This window comes from Balaenoptera borealis, assembly GCF_965194805.1.
Source record: "Balaenoptera borealis genome assembly, chromosome: 11".
NCBI lineage: Eukaryota > Metazoa > Chordata > Mammalia > Artiodactyla > Balaenopteridae > Balaenoptera > Balaenoptera borealis.
The window spans coordinates 54221631-54242479 of NC_138868.1; the positions used below are offsets into that span (position 1 = coordinate 54221631).

At 54.3% G+C, this 20849-nt stretch overlaps 1 protein-coding gene across 2 annotated transcripts; it reads left to right on the top strand.

Moving 5' to 3' along the window:
* The first annotated feature begins 9011 nt into the window (after positions 1-9011).
* SERPINH1 (serpin family H member 1) lies at positions 9012-19684 on the top strand. Of its 2 annotated transcripts, XM_082343204.1 has the most exons (6): positions 9038-9160; positions 10640-10683; positions 13224-13879; positions 15076-15174; positions 15289-15521; positions 18672-19684. In XM_082343204.1, the coding sequence occupies exons 3-6, from the start codon at positions 13231-13233 to the stop codon at positions 18972-18974; spliced, it is 1284 nt and encodes a 427-aa protein (XP_082199330.1). In that variant the 5' UTR covers positions 9038-9160; positions 10640-10683; positions 13224-13230; the 3' UTR covers positions 18975-19684. The 2 variants fall into 2 exon arrangements, with proteins under 2 accessions (XP_082199329.1, XP_082199330.1); XM_082343203.1 differs by lacking the exon at positions 10640-10683 and having other exon boundaries at positions 9012-9160.
* Positions 19685-20849: the final 1165 nt, after the last annotated feature.

Here is a 20849-nt window from a genome sequence, read left to right on the forward strand (position 1 = left end):
TCAGACCTGGCCACCACTTGTCCAGATCCCCCTTCTTTGTGGCCCTGACACTGGGGTCTGGGCAGGGTTAACAAAGAAGAGACTTGTAGGCAGTGCCCAAGATTTGGACAACTCTGGGTCCTGGGCATCAGTGATGCTAGTGTGAGACTCCCCAGTTGGCTGCAGCGGACAGAACCCCGGACCCCAAGCAGGGAAACCTGGCTTCAAATCCAGGCTCTATCATTCCTGGGCTTTTTGAGGCTCAGTTTCTTGATCTGCAAATTGGGAATTAAAATGCCTGCCTCACAGCAGGGATATGGGAGTTAACAGAGAATGAAAGCGCTCCCTGTACAAAGCGGGCATCAATAAATGCTCGTTCCCTTTCCCCTGTGTCTACTTTGGGTGCCCAGACTGGTCAGCTGTGCCCCTGGTAATCCCCTTCCCCCTCCAGCTCCCAAGCCTTGAGTTCTTTTTCACAACTCTCTGTCCTAGCGAAAGAGATGGGGAAACTGAGGCTCAGAGGGATCAGGGACTTGCCCGAAGTCACATACAGAGTCAGAGGCTGAGCACAGGCTAGTACCCAGGACCCGACGCTCGCCCTGGGCTCTGCAGGCACCAGGCTGCTCCGCTGCCGTCTCCCCATCTGGCCTTGAGAATGCTGAGCCTGAGGAGGACGGCCGGGCCGCAGCATCCACTGCGGCCCCTCCCCCGCCTCACACACATGCACAGAGCCGAGGGCTCTGGGTACTTCCATGAAAGGCGTGTTTCCCTCCTGAGTCAGAGCACACCCAGAGCAGACAGCTCCAGCCTGCCCTAAGAGCCGGTCCCCCCTCCCCACTGGAACCTCTGGGCAGCGGCCAGCACAGCTGCATCCCCTCAGCAGGGCCTGCAACGATAGGCCCACGTTGCATCAGCTCGGCCTGTCCCTGCGCCGGCTCCTGCCCGCCAGCCAATGGGGCCCGGCCGAGTGTACAGATCCTGGCTCTGACCCACCCCACCAGCCACGGAATCACCACGCGGCAGCCTGGTCCTCCCTCGGCATTCTCAGCGAGGGAGGAGGGGACAGAGGACATCGTGGCTCCATCGCATCCAGCATGGCCTTCCTCCCTCTGCCCGCCCGCCCACCCCACTAGCGGCCCGGCCAGCTCCTCCTTGATTCTCCCTCCTGGAGGTGGCAGACGATATTCCCCCCTCTGCCTGGCGTGGGCCTGTTTCTCCCCAGCCTCTGTTCTTCTCAGCCTCTGTGCCTGCTCGCACCCACACCGACCATCCCATGGCATCCATTACTCTCCTGTGCCACAGTCCCAAATCCCAGCCTGGCCTCTCCTGAGTGCCAGACTCACGGATGCTACAGCCTCTTGGATGCCTCCTATCTACAGACAACGGAGCTCACTACCTTCCCCCTAGAGTCTCCATCTCAGAGAGGGGACCGCTTGCCACCTGTTTACCCAGGCCAGACCCCCGAGAGTCCTCCTTCCTCCTTCTCCCTGGCCCTCCAAGCCCCAGTCCACTGCTGGACCCTCTTAGCCCCATGGCCCCTGCCCGGGTCCAGGCACCAGCATCCTGCTCTGGGTTCTTGTGACATTCTCCTCTCTGGCCTCCCTCTGTCACTCTCCACTCAGCAGACACAGAACTCCTTTAAAAACTCCAACGAGACCTTGTCATTTCCCTGCTAAACTGCCTTCAGGAGGGGCTCCCAAGTTCCTGCTAGACCAAGACTGGCCTGGCCATCTTCCGCAGCTCTGCCACACATGCTCCTGTCCCCTCACATGGTGACCTTTGGCAGGACTCTTCTGTCCCCGCTGGCTGCTGCCCATGAAATCCTGCCACAATCAAGCTCATTTTAGCCTGAGGCCATGGGGGTGGAAAATGCTGGGCCTGGCCAGACGGTCTCCAGCTCCAGCCTCCCAGGCTCCCCAGAGCTGCAGTGAGGGGCCCCGAGCCCCAGGCCCCGTCACGGCCCGTGCTTCCCCAGCACCTACTCAGACATGGCCTTCAGGCCTGGCTTGATCTCTCACTGGATGTTGCTTTTCTATTTACTTTATTGATTGTCAAAAACTGATTATAAAAGTAATATATGCTATTGAAAAAATTCAGAGAAGCAGAGAGTTGAAAATAGAGATAATGTGTATGTCCATCTCCAAAGACAGTATTAAACCATTTAAGAGTATTTCCTTCTGGCCTTTTTCTATGAATATTATGCATATCTCTCTATATTTTTGAATACACATTCATTGAGAAAAAAAGCTTGAAATAGTTCAAAAATTAGGTGGAGGGACTTCCCTGGTGGTGCAGTGGTTGAGAATCTGCGTGCCAATGCAGGGGACACGGGTTTGATCCCTGGTCCGGGAAGATCCCACATGCCGCGGAGCAACTAAGCCCGTGCGCCACAACTACTGAAACCCACGCGCCTAGAGCCCATGCTCCGCAACAAGAGAAGCCACCACAATGAGAAGCCCGCGCACCGCAACGAAGAGTAGATCCCGCTCGCTGCAACTAAAGAAAGCCTGCATGCAGCAATGAAGACCCAATGCAGCCATAAATAAATAAATTTATTAAAAAAAAAAAAATTAGGTGGAAATCACCTAGTAACAAGAATTAACTTTTTGGTGAAATGTAAACATCCTTCCACACATCTGTGGCTATGCACATGGAATTTTCGTAAACATGCTGTTTTATAAGCTGCTGCATTTTTTATCCACCAATCCATTAAGCTCTCCGAGGATTAAAATGGCTTCCACCTTTATGGTGGCTGCCAATAGCCCTTGCCTTACTGACACTGTCTCTAATTTTTGGCTCTTACAAATGAGTCTATAATGAACATCCTTGTATGTGTATCTATGCTCATATTTTTATTTTTAAATTTTTTTAACATCCTTATTGGAGTATAATTGCTTTAGAATGTTGTGTTAGTTTCTGCTGTATAACAAAGTGAATCAGCTATATGCATACATATATCCCCATATCCCCTCCCTCTTGCGTCTCCCTCCCACCCTCCCTATCCCAGCCCTCTAGGTGGCCACAAAGCACTGAGCTGATCTCCCTGTGCTATGTGGCTGCTTCCCACTAGCTATCTATTTTACATTTGGTAGTGTATATATGTCCATGCCACTCTCTCACTTTATCCCTGCTTACCCTTCCCCCTCCCCGTGTCCTCAAGTCCATTCTCTACGTCTGTGTCTTTATTCCTGTCCTGTCCCTAGTTTCTTCAGAACCATTAAAAAAATTTTTTCTTAAAAGAACAAATAATTTAAAAATTTAAAAATGTGTGAATAGGTAATGCATTCATATAGCCTCCAAATTCATACGGGATGAAAGATAAGTCTCACTCCTCCCCCTCTCCCTCTCACATCCAGTCCTTCCCCTGCCAGCAAGGAATGTTACCAGTTTCTACCCACCTGCTGGGACAATCTGTGCAGATCTAAGCAACACCCTCCTTCACTTCAGCTCTGAGATGGAATCAATATCAAGACATAAAGAACTTCCTTGCTTTTTGTTTTTCCCAACTTCCTGGTATCCCCACCCCGCTACTGATGGACAGTTAGGTTGTTTCCAAATTTTGCAATTACAAACAATGTTGCCGGGAAATATTCAGTACAATCTTTAAAGCTCCCAGTGCAAACTGCCTTCTAGAAAGGGTGTGTCCATTTCTTCTCTTGCCAACAGTGGGGACGAAACTAAACTTTCCCGTTTAAAATGAAATCCCTCAGATCCTTCCAGATCCTCCTCATTTCTCCACATCACAGATGAGGAAACGGAGGCCCAGAGAGGTGCAGTGACTTTCCAAGGTCACTCGCTGAATGGTGGCACCCAGCCTTCCTGACTCCCGGGCTGGATTCTCTTTGCTTTGCCAGGATGCCACCCTTGGCCTGTGCCTCTTCTGAAAGGCCCCACTCCAGCCCTTTGCTACCCTCCTGTGTATGTGCAAGGCCAGGTGTGAGTGGAACTGACAGGATGGTGATCAGAGCAGGAATGGTCAGAAGTGGCTTCTTAAGGTTAGGAAGGATGTGACCAGGTGATGAAGAGGCGGGCAGCGTGCAGCAGAGATCCTAATGCCATGCAGAGTTCGCAAAGTGCTCTCCAACCCATTGTTTCATCTGTGCTTCTCATCATCCTCCAGATCATCACTCCTATTTGACAGAGGTGGGGAGCTAGACCAGCTAAAACACAGCAGAGCTGGGCCAGGATCCCAGGTCTCCTGACCCCCATGCCAGGGCTTCTTGAATCCCATAACGCGGGAGTGGCTGCACTGGGCTGAAGCGGATTAGGGCTGGGAGTGGGGTGGTCAGAGCTCAGGGGCCCTTTTCTGAGTGTCAGAGACCCTAAGACAGGGAGGGCAGCCCTGCGGCTGATCTGGGCATCAGTATTATTACAGCTGTCAGCGTCACCTGGGGGAGAAAAGAAGAGCTGGGTGCTGGGTAAGGGGGTGGGTAGGGAGGCAACAGGGGAAGGGAAAAGGCAAGGTGGTACTTAAAAGCCGTCTGACCACCCCAAGGGCTCTCCAGGCAGCTGGAGCTATTTCCATGAGTTGCCGAAGGAGGCCTGGGACAGGGAGACTGGCAGAAGGAAGGGAGCTCCAGTCCCAGAGCTGAGCTTTCTTAAGAGCATCCTCCCTTGCTGTGGCCCTAAGAAGGCAGAGAGTCTCTGCCCAGGAGCACCGAGGACCTGCACTTGCAAACTGGCTTGCTGCAAAGGACCACCAAGGGGCTTGGGCTTTCTCGAGGGGCTGTTGGGAGCCACAGAAGGGTTTTGAGCTGGTGCAATGGACTGAGCCCTGGGCTGGGGTCAGGAGCCCTGTCCCTGTGTTCTGCAGCTGGCTCACTCCCCGCACATGGTAGATGCTCAAGAAATGTCTGCAGGTTTTGGGGATGAAGGCAGGGGAGAATGTCAACTGGCAGGGAGCGGGGTGGCAAGGAGAAGTCACACCCTCTCATTTTACAACTGGACACTGAAGGCCAGAGAGGGGAAGTGACTTCCCCAAGGCTTCACAGCTAATAAGGGGTGAAGAGAGTGGAATCCCGACTGCGGGCTGTCCTCCCCGCCTCCCCTTGAGCCTGAGCCTGTGTACAGGTACCTATTAGGCATGTGTGCCACATGTGGTGCATTTGTATTGCTAGAGAGTTATGCAGACATGTGTATATGTGGATTGCATGAAGGGGCCGCAGTGGGTGGGTGGACACGTGTGTCTGCAGTGTCAGTGGACGTGTGTCTCTGGGGGGTCCTGTCAGGGTGTCATGTGTGTGGGTGAAGGCCCTGGAGTTGCCTCAGCACCAGGAGGATAGTAGGAGGGTGGGGCTTGCTCTGGGAGGAGGAGGGAGGAGTCATGCGTCCGCCCACCCCTCACCAGCCTCCCACCCTCCAACGTGGCAGCTCACAGGACAGCCCTTTGGGTCAGAAGGCCCCAAACTCCACGAGAGAGAATCAGAGATTGCAGAAGCTGCGTTTCCCTGACTCATGCTTGGGGCTGCGCGCACATTCTTGGCTCCTGGACAGCATCTCAAAGAAGAACTGCCAGTGGCAGCCCTGGTTTCCCAGGGAGAGGGCCCACCATGGGCTGGCTATCCAAGCCTTTCTTGGCCACAGTTTTATCCTCTGTTAAAAGAAGAAAGGAATGACACCTCCTTCCAATTAACGTCCAATAATTAAAAGTGAGATATTGTTTAGGGTGCCTGGCCACAGCAAAGGGCCCCATGAATGTCACTTCCTTGTCCTCTCCCTGTCCCAACTCCCCATCTTCCACAGACAAACAGTTCAAATCTCAGTTCTGACTGCAATTTACTGTAAGGTCTTGAACTTAGCCTCCCTGAACCTCAGTTTCCTTGTGTTTAAAATGGAGACATTCTTACTTAACCTGAGAGTATTAAATATAATAATATGAACGTGCTGGGCACTTAACATGTTAGTTTTTGTCCTAGGATTCTGTAGGGTGAGGACTGCCTGAATCTAGCCACTGGGGCTAGAGAGCCGTTTCTGCAATATCTGCCAGAACTGGGCCTGCCTACCTGGAAGGCCCAGTTAGAAGATGGTGTGGGAGAAAGAGGGCTGGGGCCCAGGGCATGGGCTCTGGCCCAGTTCCACCTCTGGCTTGCTGTGTGACTTTGGGCAAGTTCCTGCCCCTCTCTGGGCCTCAGTTTTCCTCTCTGTATGGTGTGATGCAGTTGGATTCCACGGTTTTCTATTTCCTGCTGCCCACACCTCTTGGGACCTGGGATTTCCAGCTGAGCCCCTGTCGGGGGTGGGGGTGGGCAGGAACCGCTCCTGCTGGGAGCAGAGGCACTGGACGAAGCCAGACCTGAAATGCTGGAGAGTTTCTCTGCATTTCAGACTCTTTCCTCCCTCCAAAAAGAGTGCTTTTTCCAGAAAGTGCAGCTTGGGAGTGTGGGGGAAGGGCTGCAGTCAGCAGGGCCTGGGCTGGGCTCAGAGCTAAGAATAATGTGGCAAAGGCTCTTGAAACTTTTTTTGCTGATCTTGGAAATTTAAAGGAGCCGTTGCCTTTCTTTCTTCAGGGAGGTTGCAGGGAGGCTGTGCTTGGAGTCCAGTAGACTCAGGCAGACACTTCCCATCACTCACTCACTGGCCACGCTCATCATGTGCCTTTTCTGGGCATGCCATGTGCTGGGAACTGGGGACTCAGAGTGAGAAGAAATCTCTGCCCATCCAAAATCTCCAGTGACATTCAGTGACCATACAGGGTGATGACACAGAGATAACACAGCACAATGCCATAGAGGAGGCTTCTGACTCAGTCTGAGCTACAGTATCGGTCTAGTGAGGCTGGTAGAGGGTCTCCAGACCCAGCCCCCTCCCTAGGCCTCAGCTTCCCTATCGGTATATGGTGGGCATTGGTCCTTTCTACTCTGACCTAGGATTCTGGGTTTATCTAACAACGTGAGCCTCAGTTTACCCTTCCCCCTCAGGGCCGTCACTGAGAGTCGTAGCACTCAGCTTTCCCCTAAACTTCTGGTGAGGCTTCGGAGAGCTAAGAGATGAAAGGGTGTGGAGGAAAGGAAATCTCTGCAGGATTTTGACATCTGGACCTGCTGGAAATCAAGGCAAACCTCTCCTTCATTACACCAGCTTTGATGGACCCTTAGTTGACTGGCCAATTACCACCTGAGGGCCAAGCTGGGGGTGGGGTAGAGGGTGGAGTTGGGCCTGGGACCCAGGCGATTTTCTCAGTTTCCTTGAATAGCAAGGACTTATTCTTAAAAGCAATACACAGATGAGGCAGAGGGAAGTACATGAAAACCTGGACAGCTGCACCAAAGAGATGGACACCGCCCTGAGGCTAAGAGATTTTGTCAACGATCAGACCTGTCCTAAGAAAAGGATACTGGGCTGCCTCCGAGGGAGGTGAGCTCCCTGTTCCTGGAGGAACCTGGGCGCTTGCCTTTTTGGGGTACTTCAGAGAGGACTTCCGCCAGGGGCTACAGACAGGATTCCATGACCTCTGAGATGCCTTGCAGCCCAGAGTCCTCAATACTTTTATTCTAAGATTCTTTGACTCTGAGAGTTAACATTCTAAGATTCCTTGGATGAATTCAAAGATTTCATGGGGATATCATATTCTGTGATGACTACCTTAAGGTTCAAGTGGTCTCTGATTCTTTGACCCTGATTCGAAGAGTCTGAAGCTCTTGGGATCTAAGATTTCCCACAATCCTTGTAATCAGACTTTGAACATCAGCAGCCTAAGCCAGACTGAGAAGTTAGTCACTACCACCAGGCTGGGGTGGCCAGAAAGTGCCCTCCCCTCACCTCTGCTGCCAGGGACCTTGATGATTCATCTTTTGAGTGCTGGGCTTCATTTGCTCCCCAAGATCCAGAGATGCACCTGGAAGCAAGAAGATGTTCAGCACAGTTTGTTGATTGAATGAATGAATGAGTGAGTGAAGTGTCTGTCCCTTCTTCTCCATACTGGGGCCCATGGGTTATCTATGATTTACCTATTAAAGATTTGGGGGAGGGAGGGGGATGTCCTAAATAATCTTCTACCTTCTCAAGTTCCCTACTAAGATGTGCATACTCCTCTCAGAATGTTCATCCTAAGGGCAGGGACTTTGTCCTGTTCTTGGCTGTGTCTTCCGCACCTGGAACGGAAATGAATACCCCAGCTTAGCTCAGAGCTCAAGAGGCTATCAACTGGGGAAGGGTGGGGCAAGAGGAGTTGATAGTGAGACCTGTGGGAGAGGACCCAGACAGGGAGGGGGCAGGGACGACCAAGGACAGAGAGACAGAGACAGACAGAGACAGACAAGGAAAGGAAGCAAGGAATGACATTTCACAGAGGAACTGAGGCCCAGAAAGGAGAGTAACTTCTTTAGGGTCACACAGCATATTACTTGGTGGACAGTCAGGGTTTTCTTCCTGTGCACCCCCCCAGGCCCAGGCAGACCACGTGGTGTTTCCCAGTTGTTTCCAATACTTTCCTGGGTGAGGGTCAGGTACTGGGACTGGCCCGACCACTCTTCCTGTCGGGGTGGCCACTGAGGTTGAGCTCCAAGGTGCTCAGGATAAACTGCACATGGAGAAGGGTGCTGCCTCCCAACCTCTGACCACCTCCTCTGAGAGGAAGGAGAGGGGCCCTGACTGAGGAACCCAATTAAGTTTCAGCTCAAAAATGGGGGACTGGATCCACTTGGAGGCGCAGGGAAAGGGGTGCTGGAAGGAATGAGCAATCGGGGTAGCTGGCTTGTGCAAAGAGCCTTGGGTTGTTAGGGGGCTCCTCTCCTGGGAGTTGGACCCTGGAGACCCATGTGCCCTCCAGCTAAGCGTTCCGAGCTCCCACTAAGGTGCAGAGTCTCAGCTGAATCGAAGGATGCCCGCTCGCTCTGCAGTCGTGCGAACCCCGGGCACCCAGCCTCAAGGCGGGGGCTCCCCGGGTGCCGCGACCCCGTCCGATGAGGGGGGCAGTAGGACCCAGGGGCCGGGTGACTGCCCGCAGAGGGAGGGGTGGGAGCCGGGGCGGTTTGGGGGAGGGCTTTGGCTTTTTTTGGCGGAGCCGGGGCGCCCTCCGGAAGCTTTTCTAACTTTCCAGAAGTTTCTCGGGACGGGCGGGAGGTGGGGTGGGGGAACGCCATATATAGATCTGGAGAGCGGGGGCGCGGCGGAGAGTGGAATCCGTTCGCGGCTCTAGTGCGGCACTGTGACTGCGGTCCCCGCGCCAGCCCAGCCCGGCCAGGTGAGGGGCAGGGGCGGGGGCGGCCGGGGGGAGCGGCGGGAGCTTTGGGGGTGCTCAAGAAAACGAGAGGGGAGAGCGGCCCGCGGGAGGGTTTAGGGGCCACTCCAGAGCCCGCAAACTGGAGTCCCTGGCACTTTGGGGACAGCTGGAGGGTTCGGCATGGAGAACCCGGGGCTGGGTGGTGATGGCGGAGCGAGCCCGAGGGCCAGAGCAGAGATCAGAGCCGGGATAGAGAGTCGGGGCACTCAGAGGGCCCGGAGAAAGTGCAGGGTTCCGCAGAAGTGTGGGGCAGGGGTGCTGGTGGCAGAGAGGAAACAGTGGGGCTGGGAGCCGGTGTGCTGAGGCTCGTCCCTCTGCAGGACCAAGGAGGGAGGAGATGGGGTCTGGAACGCCTTCCAGCAGGGACAGGGAGGCCAGGCTGGCTTTGCATGTCGGGGTGCCTCCAGTTGTGGGGTTGAGGCCCAAGGGCCAGTGGACCAACCTCTTCACAGGCTTGCTGGGGGGCATCTGAGCCTCCTGAGGTAGGGTGGTAGGAAAAGGAGGTGAAATAGTCTTGACTTCTACTTGGCTCTTGGGGTCCCCGTGGTTTGGGAGGACCGCGGCTCCATTTCTGATCAGCAGCCTGCACGTGTAGGTCATGGCAGCCAGCACCAGTCTCCCCACCTCCCTCCAAAAAGCGGTGAGGAGGTGACCAGGTCTGCATCCCCCCGCAGAAGGGAGAACGGGGAGCTCCCTCGAAGGCTTTGAGTCACCCGCTGTAATTCTGTCCACCGCCACCTGGTTCCTGGAGTAACTGCAGGGTTAAGGCTACTTAAGAGGCCGGGGTTCCCTGCCCCCAGCTTAGGGACATTCCTGAGGCGGCTGGAGTGGTGGAAGAAGAATGAAACCGCTTCCAGCATGGCCAGAAGGCCCGGCCCCTCCTCTTCCCGGGCTTCCGGCTGGTCCCTCTGGTCTGCAGGGCCCGGATGGAGGCCGGATGGAGGCCGGAGGAAAATCAGGGGGCTTTGGTTCCCTGGAAGTCTCTGGCTGGGACCACACCCTTCTGTCCTCAGGCAGTTCATCTGCCCATCCCCCCTTCCTGAGGCCTCCGGCTCCCCTCCTTTTGTCTCTGGTCACCGGGATTCCCAGCAGAAATGTTTTTTCACGGGCTGTGTAACAGGACACCACATCCAGCCCTCCGGAGGGGCTCTGTGGGTGCTTCTGGGAGGAAGGAGCCCTGTGCTAGGAAGCCGGACCCCCACTGATCCCTGGTGGACTGGAGGTGGCTCCCTGCCCCCTCTGTGGCCTCAGTTTCTCCCGCTGTTTGGTGAAGTGAATGACCTCCAAGGTCCTTGTAGGTCTGGGACTGGTTATGTCTTCCTTCTGCCAGGGGCAGTGTAGACAGGGTTCCGTATGGGGGCTGGGCCTACCAGGCCCCCTCCTCACCACCACGCCAGCTCTGCCCTATCCCATCCTCCTCACTCTTCTGTTTTCTTTCAGAATGAAAAAGGCAGGCATTGACCTCCCCCTGAGGCAGTTTCAAGGTACTTTAGCCCTCCTCAAGTGTTTGAGAGCCCTTCTGGTGGTCCCCCCCTAGCATCTGCTTCCCTTCCCTCTACTTACAAAAATCTGGAACCCAGTCTCAACTTGGCCTGGCTAGCTGTGGGCACAGCCCTTGGTTCTGGGATCGTGTATTTTTCTCTGTGGGAGTATAAATCTTCTAACCTTGGCCTGAGGGCTAGGATTTCTCTGTGGCAACAGGGGCTGGGCTGTGGGAGGCTGGCTTGCTTGCAGTGACTTGCCTTCCTCCGTTCCTGCTGCTGGGTTAACAGGGCAGCCCTTCTCCATAGCTGCACATCTCCCTGCGGAGAGTGACGTTGCGGGCTCGAAGCTAGGGCCAGGGAGGCTCCGTGGCACCCCCTGGGACCTGAACCCAGGCCTCCTGCTTCCCGGGTTGGAAGCCCCCCTCTGCAGGCGGGTGGAGATAATTCAATTTCCAGCATGCCACGTCACCCGGAGCAGGAGCAGGAACAGGAGCGCAGCTGTGTGGCTGCCTGAGGAATCCCAAACTAGTCATTTGGAGCTTTCTTAAAAAACCCCTCCCAGCCCTTTAAGGTTCTGGTTGGCTGGGGGTGGGGCTGTCAAGATAGTGCCTGCCACGTGGCAAGGCTGTGAACTAGACTCCGAGACTGCCTCTCAAGGGGATGCTGGTGGCCTCTGCAGAGGTCCAAGCTCTGGCATCAGCTGTCTGGACTAAAGGCAGCCTTTGAATAGGATGACCATATGCCTGTTGTCCTGGCCTAATAATTAGTAGTGTCCCATTTTACTCTCTTAAGTGTCCTTGTTTGTACAATAATTATATGGCCGCTCTGCCTTTGAGGTTCCAGGCCTGGTGGGGAAGTAGCTAGGGCTGGGAGGAAGGCAGCCTGGGCCCTGAGATATTCCCTTCCCAATCCGTTCTTTAGGGTGAAACTCTGTCTTACCTCCGCAATCCATACTCTAGGCTACAGATCTCTTTGATACCTTCCCCCAGGCAGCTGTGGGGCTCAGTGGCCTTCCTTCCTCCCACCACCTCTCCCCATGTACCCTTTGCTTCTCCTCTGCACTGCACCTCCAAGGAGGTGGCAGCCCAGGGAGGGGGGACTTGGCTTGGTTCACAGGATGGCTGCAGCAGTAGAATCTTCGCAGAAAGCCAGTGCTCCCCAGGCAGGCTCAAGGCCTGAGGGTCGTCCACCAGGATTCTGAGTTTTCCATCTTCTTGAGGACCACGAGATGGGATCTGCCAGAGCCGTGGGATCACCGCGGTTCCTTCCAAACCTTCCCTTTGCCATGTCATCTCCTCTTCTGTTGTGCTGCCTGGAGAAGTGGAAATGACCTCAAAGTGGAGGAGTGTGGAAATAAGTCCATGTGGAGAGACTGTCCTGATGGGAGGACCCAGAGAGGGGAGAGGGGCTTGTCCTAGGGGCCACTGCTACTGCTGTGGTTTGAGGAGGGGACCTGAGGGCAATCTTGAAGCCACAGAGTAGATGGGCATGTGTGGTGATGACTGTCAGATGGGAGGGCAGAATGGAATCTGAGGTGGCCCTGCTTCCTGGGAGAATGAACACACATCTGGCCACCAGCCTCTGGTGAAGGGGTGTCGGTGTCATTGTTCCTTTGAGCTGTGACTTACCCTCTCCTTTAGTATCCTTCCTCTCAGGAAACCTCCCCTGCCTCCTCCTCAGCTTTTGTCCTGGGGATTTCACACATCCGCTCCAGGGGCTGTGGGCAGACAGGCAGGCAAGTCCCTGCCAAGACAGAAGCCTGGGCATGGAGACCTAGACCCGTACAACTTGGAAAATGCACCTGAGGTTCAGAGAGGGGTGGGCACACACACATGCACACATGCGAACTCAAGGTCACCCTTGGGGCAGCAGAGTAGGGCATCTGGACTCTCTCATTTAATGAGTGAACCAACTGGTGACTCATTAACATCCCAGGGCAGAAGGAAAGGCATTCGGGGAGGAGCAGGCCTACACCTCCGCCCCACATGACATCCTTTGTCCAGGCCCCTGAGTTTCATGCAGACCCTGAGCCCATCTACCACTTTTTTTTCCCCCCCACTGGAAAAGGGCCCCAGGGTTGTATGAGATCAGAGCTAATAACTGAAGACCCCAGGTTTGGGCAAGTGGCCCTGGTTTCTGTTCATTCAGGAACAGCTGAGGCCTGTTGTGTGCCAGGCACTGGGGATATAGAGGGAAACCAGACTGGCTAGGTTTCCAACCCTCCTGGAGGTCAGTCTAATTAGGGATGGAAACAGTACATAACAAACATAAGTCTAAATGTTAAGTTCAGTGCAAGAAATCAATAGGGCTGAGGTGGGGACTTGCCTGCTTTGGCTAGGGAGTCAAAGAAGGCCTCTGAGAGAGTGGGCAGATGGAGACCCCCAATCTGGGCAACCCGGAGTTAGGTCCGGGCTCCCTAGAGCTCTGGGCCCTCTTGCTCCCATCTCCAAGGGACTTGGTGACAGCCAGAAGGCTAGGGATGGTTGTTGGGGAGGAACGACTAGGGCTTCAGGGCCGCCCTCTCTCTGCCACCCTCACAGGTCCTCCATGGTGCTCACAACCCACCTCCCAGCCATGCGTGCCCTCATGCTCATCAGCACCTTCTGCCTACTGGCCAGAGCCCTGGCCGCCGAGGTGAAGAAACCCGCGGCCGCAGCAGCTCCCGGCCCGGCGGAGAAGCTGAGCCCCAAGGCGGCCACGTTGGCTGAGCGCAGCGCCGGCCTGGCCTTCAGCCTGTACCAGGCCATGGCCAAGGACCAGGCGGTGGAGAACATCCTGCTGTCGCCCGTGGTGGTGGCCTCGTCCCTGGGGCTAGTGTCGCTGGGCGGCAAGGCGGCCACGGCGTCGCAGGCCAAGGCAGTGCTGAGCGCCGAGCAGCTGCGAGACGAGGAGGTGCACGCGGGCCTGGGCGAGCTGCTGCGCTCGCTCAGCAACAGCACGGCGCGCAACGTGACCTGGAAGCTGGGCAGCCGCCTATATGGGCCCAGCTCGGTGAGCTTCGCAGACGACTTCGTGCGCAGCAGCAAGCAGCACTACAACTGCGAGCACTCCAAGATCAACTTCCGCGACAAGCGCAGCGCCCTGCAGTCCATCAACGAGTGGGCGGCGCAGACCACCGACGGCAAGCTGCCCGAGGTCACCAAGGACGTGGAGCGCACAGATGGCGCGCTGCTGGTCAATGCTATGTTCTTCAAGCGTGAGTCCGGACGGGCGGGCGGGGCAGGGCGCGGTGGGGCGGGGCCTCCTCTCCTCGGAGCCCCGCCCCTGGCAAATCAGATCAGTGTTCCCGTGCTGAGCACCAAGGCTGGGGCTCCTTCAGGCCTCATTAACAACCCGTGGACCCAGAGGGAGGCACTGTTATTGAACTCTTGTTACATACGAGAAACTAGATTCAGAGAGGTGTAGTGTTGTGTCTAAAAGAATGGGACAGAGATGCAAGCCCCACCGAAGGACTCCATAAGATGTGCTCCTACCGTGTTTCATCACATCAGAGTGTGTTGTTGCTTGTCTTGGAATCAAATTTAGTAATCAATTCTATCTCAGTAATGAGCTGGAGAAAGGCTCCACATCTGTGATCATTACTAACCCTCAAAGCGACTTTGGGGGCAGGTGGTGTTACCTCCATTTCACAGGTGAGGAAACTGAGGCTCAGCTAGGAGGAGAGAGCCCGGACTCAGGTCCAGGTGCATCTTGAATTGAAGATTCGATTTGGGCTTAATGTGTATTTTTGAGTACCTGTATGGATAGCACTGTTCCTCTCACGGCATGCTGTGAGGATGAGGTGACCCCTCTTTTACAAATGAAGAGACCAAGATAGGGGTGAAAGGTCTTGCAGCCAGTTGGTGACTGAGACTGAATTTGAATACAGGTCTGTATGTGACATAGGGCAGGTCTCATGCCTCTGTCACATATTCATGGTTTTTTGGGTCATTTTTGGGGGCCCAGAGACAGGGCTGGCAGACAAGAATTAAGGGTGGTCTTGGGGCATCCCCTGCCCAGGGCACAGACCTCAGTTAGCAGGTGGGGTGGGAAGTCTAGCTCAGTGCATGTTGCGCAAATGCCTGACAGTTGTCAGGGCGGAGGTGAACATGGTGGTCGCTGAGCAAGGGTCCTCCTTCTGAAGGCACCCCCTGTCATGCGGAAACAGGTAGGCCCTAAATATAGAGAGCCATATCTTCAGGCAGCATGTCCTGGGGCCAAGACCCACAACCCCAAAGCAGGGAACATGTACTCTGTGGGCTGGATGCTCGGGGGGAGGTGGGCTGCAGTTGAGCCCTGAAGACTTGAACAAAGGCCTTGAGCAGGGAAAAATCCAGGGTATGCAGTTGAGGGGAGTGTCTTGACAAGATGGGGGCATCTATTTCTGACCTTGTGTTCTACTTCCCACTACAGCACACTGGGATGAGAGATTCCACCACAAGATGGTAGACAACCGAGGCTTCATGGTGACCCGTTCGTATACCGTGGGTGTCACCATGATGCACCGGACAGGTAGGTTCCTTGCAGGGCAGGGTTGGGGGGGCAAAGTGGGGGCTTGAGGGTGCTTGGGGCCTGGCCCGCCCCCGCCCCACAGTGTGCCCAGCGCCCTTTCTGCTCTTCTCCCAGGTCTCTACAACTACTATGATGACGAGAAGGAGAAGCTGCAAATTGTGGAGATGCCCCTGGCGCACAAGCTCTCCAGCCTCATCATCATCATGCCCCACCACGTGGAGCCCCTTGAGCGCCTCGAGAAGCTGCTGACCAAAGAGCAGCTGAAGATCTGGATGGGGAAGATGCAGAAGAAGGCTGTTGCCATCTCCCTGCCCAAGGGTGTGGTGGAGGTGACCCACGACCTGCAGGTGAGAGATGGCCCAACTCAAGGGCCTGCAGGGCTTGGAGAGGGGCATGGTGCATGGGGTACCCATTCACCAGCTCAGCAGGTCTGTCCTGAGCCCCTCTGGGTGTCCAGGCAGTACTGGGCTGTGCTGGGGGAGGAGGCAGGGTCCCTGCCCTTGGGAAGATGGTGATAACATCAATAGCTAAATATTGGGTTGGCCAAAAAGTTCGTTCAGGCTTTTCTGTAACATCGTACGAAAAACCCAAACGAACTTTTTGGCCAACCCTATATAACTGAGCACGTGCTGTATGCTAGGCACTCTTCCTAAGCACTTTGTATGTATTAAACTCTTAATTCTCAAAACAACTTTATTAGGTAGGACTATCAACCTTATCTTACAGATGAGGAAAGGGAGGCTCAGAAAAGTTAAATAACATATCCAAATTCACATTGTCAATAACTCAGACATCTAGCACCAAGCCATGCCCTTAATCTTAGGCTGTGCTGCCTCTCAGAGTCTGAAGTGCCCCAAAGTGCTCCACTTTTCCAACAGCATTTGCTCGCTTCGTGTCACGTTTCAGTAATTCTCGCAGTATTTCAAACCCTCCACCAGCAAAAAGATTGACTCCCTGAAGGCTCAGATGATGGTTTTTAATTTTTATTTTTTAATTTTAATTTTAATTTTAATTTTTATTTTTTAGCAATAAAGTATTTTTAATTAAGGTATGTACATTGATTTTTTAAGACATAATACTATTGCAGAGTTAATAGACTACAGTATAGTATAAACATAACTTTTATATGCACCGGGAAACCAAAAAATTCATGTGACTCGCATTATTGCAATATTCACTTTATTGTGGTGGTCTAGAACCGAACCCGCGATATCTCTGGGGTATGCGTGTATAGATTGTTCAAGCTGGAGGATTGTCCCCCATGCAGTAATAAGACTAATAATGGCTTTCGGCTCTGAGTCACTTGGCTGGAAACTTAACCAAACCCGCTGAACATCATTTCTCCCTCATGACCACTCTGGGTGGTGGGCAGCAGCTCGGAGAGAAGCAGTGACTCGCTAAGGTCACCCTAGCTAGCGAGCAGTGGAGCTGCAGTTAGTTCTCAAGGTGAAAACTCAGGGTGGCCTTTTTGTCAATCAGGAGAGAAAGATTTTTTCCTCTACTCAAAAGGGAAAACTTTCATCTCATTCCTCCCTTGGATTCCAGAAATGATTCCTTGGCAGGTCTCTCACCTACAGAATTGTTTCAGACTTGCTGCTGAGAGAGCGTGGAGAGAGAAAGCTTGAGACGAGATGGGGCTTAGGCTTCAAACCAGAGACTAGTGGAGCTTGTGTGGTCTGTACTGTAGACAGCACTGAGGGTTTCCAGAGAGGAGCCACCCGTCTCCTTCTTGTGCTTGTCCCGACTCTACCCCAGCCCCTTCTCCTGCAGTTGCTGTCATCTGACTTCCCTTCTTTCTCCCGTGTTTTTCTGGCACCCTGGGTGGACACACTACCCGCTACCCTGCAATAGATTGAGTTGGGAAATTCCAAGAGGGTGATGCAAAGTCATGGGGACTGGAATAGCTGGGCCTAGAATGCCTGTCTCAGGACACCCCGACTCTCAGATCCCTAGGTCTCGTGCCCGTTTGGCCATGCTGGGGAAGTGCACTGTCCCGCAGAAGCCTGGGCCCTGAAGGCTGCTGTTCACTCAGCCGACAGTCCTTTACTGCCACCTCTTCTGCACTGAGAGCCAGGGAGAGCCCTGAGTATGGGCCCTGCCTTGAGGGAGCTCTGAGCCAGGTGCGAGAGACAGACAGGACCACACACTGATAGACAGAGGGAGGCCAGGGGTGCTGCGGCCCAGAGAGGCGCGGCTCCAGTCTTGTGGGATAGGAAAGCCTTCCCAGAAGACATGGAGTCTAAAGGGCCCTACAGAGACAGGGTAGCCACTGAGATGCCATCGAGGATGCAGTTTCAGGGAGGCTGTTGAGTGGAGAGCAGAGTGGGACATGCTGAGGGTTAAGGCTGCAATGCAAGCACAGTTCACAGGAAAGAGCTTGTCCTTGGCTTCCAGGGGTTGTGCAGAGCCTTGGAAGAGGGCGTGTGTGTGTTTGTGTGTGTGTGTGTGTGTGTGTGTGTGTGTGTGTGTGCGTTTTAACTTTTTACTATGGAAATGTATAAAAATATATTAAAAATAGAGAGATTAGTATCAGGAACCCTCATGTATCCATCACCCAACATCAACCATCGTCAACTCATGACCAATAAGGATTCATTTATACACACCCATTCCTTTCCCATCAGATTATTATTATTATTTTTTTAATTAATTAATTAATTTATTTATTTTTGGCTGTGTTGGGTCTTCGTTTCTGTGCAAGGGCTTTCTCTAGTTGCGGCAAGTGGGGGCCACTCTTCAAAGCGGTGCGCGGGCCTCTCACTGTCGCGGCCTCTCGTTGCGGAGCACAGGCTCCAGACGCGCAGGCTCAGTAGTTGTGGCTCACGGGCCCAGTTGCTCCGCGGCATGTGGGATCTTCCCAGACCAGGGCTCGAACCTGTGTCCCCTGCATTGGCAGGCGGATTCTCAACCACTGCGCCACCAGGGAAGCCCCCCCATCAGATTATTTTGAAGCAAATCCCAGACATCATATCACTCTGGAAAGGTTTTAAGCCCCAGAGTGATGTGGTCATAGCTGTCCTTAGGACAGTCTTTCTCAAACTTGAGCGTGTCAAGAATTACCTGGAGAGTTGGTTCAGAAAGGTTCCCAGCCCCACCCCCAGAGATTGTGATTCAGTGGCTCTGGGCTGGAGTCAGGGAACGTGCGCTTCATGTAAGCCCCTGGGGCATGCTGATGCTGGCGGTCCACCACCCACAGTTTGAGAAGCACAGGTCAAGGTGGCTCGGCGGGGCCAGGCATAAATTCTGCCTTTTCCCCCTGAGCCTTAGTTTCCTCATCTGTGAAGTGGTGATTGGAAGCTCTTGCAGGGTTTTCATGAGAATTAGGAAAGCAGTGCTTGGCAGTGCCCACGCCATGTCTGGCACACAGAAGGTGGCAGGGAGTGGTAATCTCTGCTCTGAGGAAGAGACGGGAGGAGACAGCAGGCGGTGTGGGTGGAGGGTGAGGGTCTAGGAGCCTTACCCACTGTGGCCTCACCGGCACTCATCTGGTCCTGCAGAAACACCTGGCTGGGCTGGGTCTGACTGAGGCCATCGACAAGAACAAGGCAGACCTGTCTCGCATGTCCGGCAAGAAGGACCTGTACCTGGCCAGTGTGTTCCACGCCACCGCCTTCGAGTGGGACACAGACGGCAACCCCTTCGACCAGGACATCTATGGGCGTGAGGAGCTGCGCAGCCCCAAGCTCTTCTACGCCGACCACCCCTTCATCTTCCTGGTTCGAGACACCCAGAGCGGCTCCCTGCTGTTCATTGGGCGCCTGGTCCGGCCCAAGGGCGACAAGATGCGAGACGAGTTATAGGGCCCCAGGGTGGGTGTGGGATGGCAGGGGGCAGCGGGAGGCTCCTGAGACACATGGGTGCTATGGGGGTGGGGAGCTGAGGTACTGACCTTGGATAGTCCACGGGGTGGGGGGTGGGAAAACAGGATGACTGGCTGTGTCTGAGCAGACCTTCCCAGCCAGGATTCAGTCTGCCTGGACACGGGCCCCCAGATGTCAGGATGCTGAGCCCAGAGACCCCACGTCCTGTGGGAGCTGGGCAGTAGTCGTGGAGCCCTGCCCTCAGCCCTGGGATCCAGCCTGCCTCCGTCAGTGTTCATATTTATAGCCGTGTGCTTTCTCATCTGTGAGACGGAATCGAGCTGGGGGTTCAGCCAAGCCCTCATGGAATGGGGGCCCTCTTCCTGATACTACCACCACCTCAGCCCCTCCCCAGCTCCCTCCCAATCTTCTAACTTCCCTCAACTATAAAACTAGGTGCTGCAGCCCCTGGGACACGTACCCACCCCACTCCATGGGTCTCACCCCAGTGAGGGGGTCGGGTATAGCTTATGGGGGGGCAGGGGGAGCTCTTGGGCAGACTCCAGTCAGGCATCATGGGGATGAACTTTTTTTTTTCCTTTTACAGATTTTCAAAGATGGGGAGGAAAGGGGGGAAATGAGCCTTTGTTGCTGTCAAACAAAGAACTTATTTGTACAATTGTTTTTTTCAATAAAATTTTCCAGTGAAATTTTGTCAGAGCATGGAAGGGGACTGGATCAGAGATTCCCATCTCATTCTTCCCCGGGGATAAGGGCTCCTTCTGTTAAGCCACGTTTGCTACTAATAGCCCTTGTCAGGCCCTGAAATCCTGGCAGATAACTGCAGATAATACCGTGTGGCAGGCCCACTATGTGCTGAATCGGAAATTGTTTTGGCGGTGGCTGCAGAGCCGGAATGACAGCGCTGGACCTGGAGCCCAGAGCTTTGCTGTCCTGCTGTGCAGGGCCCCAGGGTCCCAGTCTGAAACCCCCCTAGGCTTTCACTTAAAGCTGACCTCATCCACATCCAGGGCCAGAGGGCACAAGCTCAGGCTCCCCAGCTGGGCAGGACTTTGTGAAGAAGGAGCTCGTAGGAACCTTGCTCTGTGTTTGGGTTTGCAGCAGGAGATGAGGGACCTGATACAGCCCTCACATTGGTTACCTTTCATGGTCCTTGGGGCTCCTGACATTACAGCTCAGGGAGGGAGAGGGCAAGTGGGATGCACGGGACAGAAGACCAGTGGCCAGGGAGGCAGAGGAACAGAGGAAACTGGATTCATGACCCATCTCTGCTGTTTGCTGGCTGTGTGACTTTGGGCAGGTCACTACCTCTCTCTGGGCACCTCTCCAGCTTCTGTTTGCCAACAACTCTGCCCTGGGGGTTGTTGGTCCAAGGAGGGAGTCCCTGCTTGGCTGGGCAACCTAGTTGGAGTCCTCCAAGATGTGAATGGGGCTGCAGAAGGGCCAGCTGATTCACTCCCATTATTACCATAATGCAACACAGCTGTTCAGAACTCTAGGTCTGTTCTGTGCTGTGAACCCAATAAATTAGATCTCTGCCCTCAAGAGGCTTCATCTAGAAGTGGAGACGTAGGGACAGTGACAAGTATGCTCGGTACTCACTGTGTTCCAGTCCCCTGGATCATTCTGTTCCCAGACAGGCCACACTTACTCTCCTGCCTCAGGGCCTTTGCACTAGCTGTTCTTTCTGGCAAGTGGTTCTTCTAGATCTTTGCAAGACTGCTTTTTTGTCGTCCAGAACTCAGCCTAAATGTCATCTACTCCACAAGGCCTTCCCTAACCACCTAGTATAAGCAGCTCCTCCACAACATCAGTTTCTTTACTATGTTTTCTTGTTTTACTGACTCAGTGCTC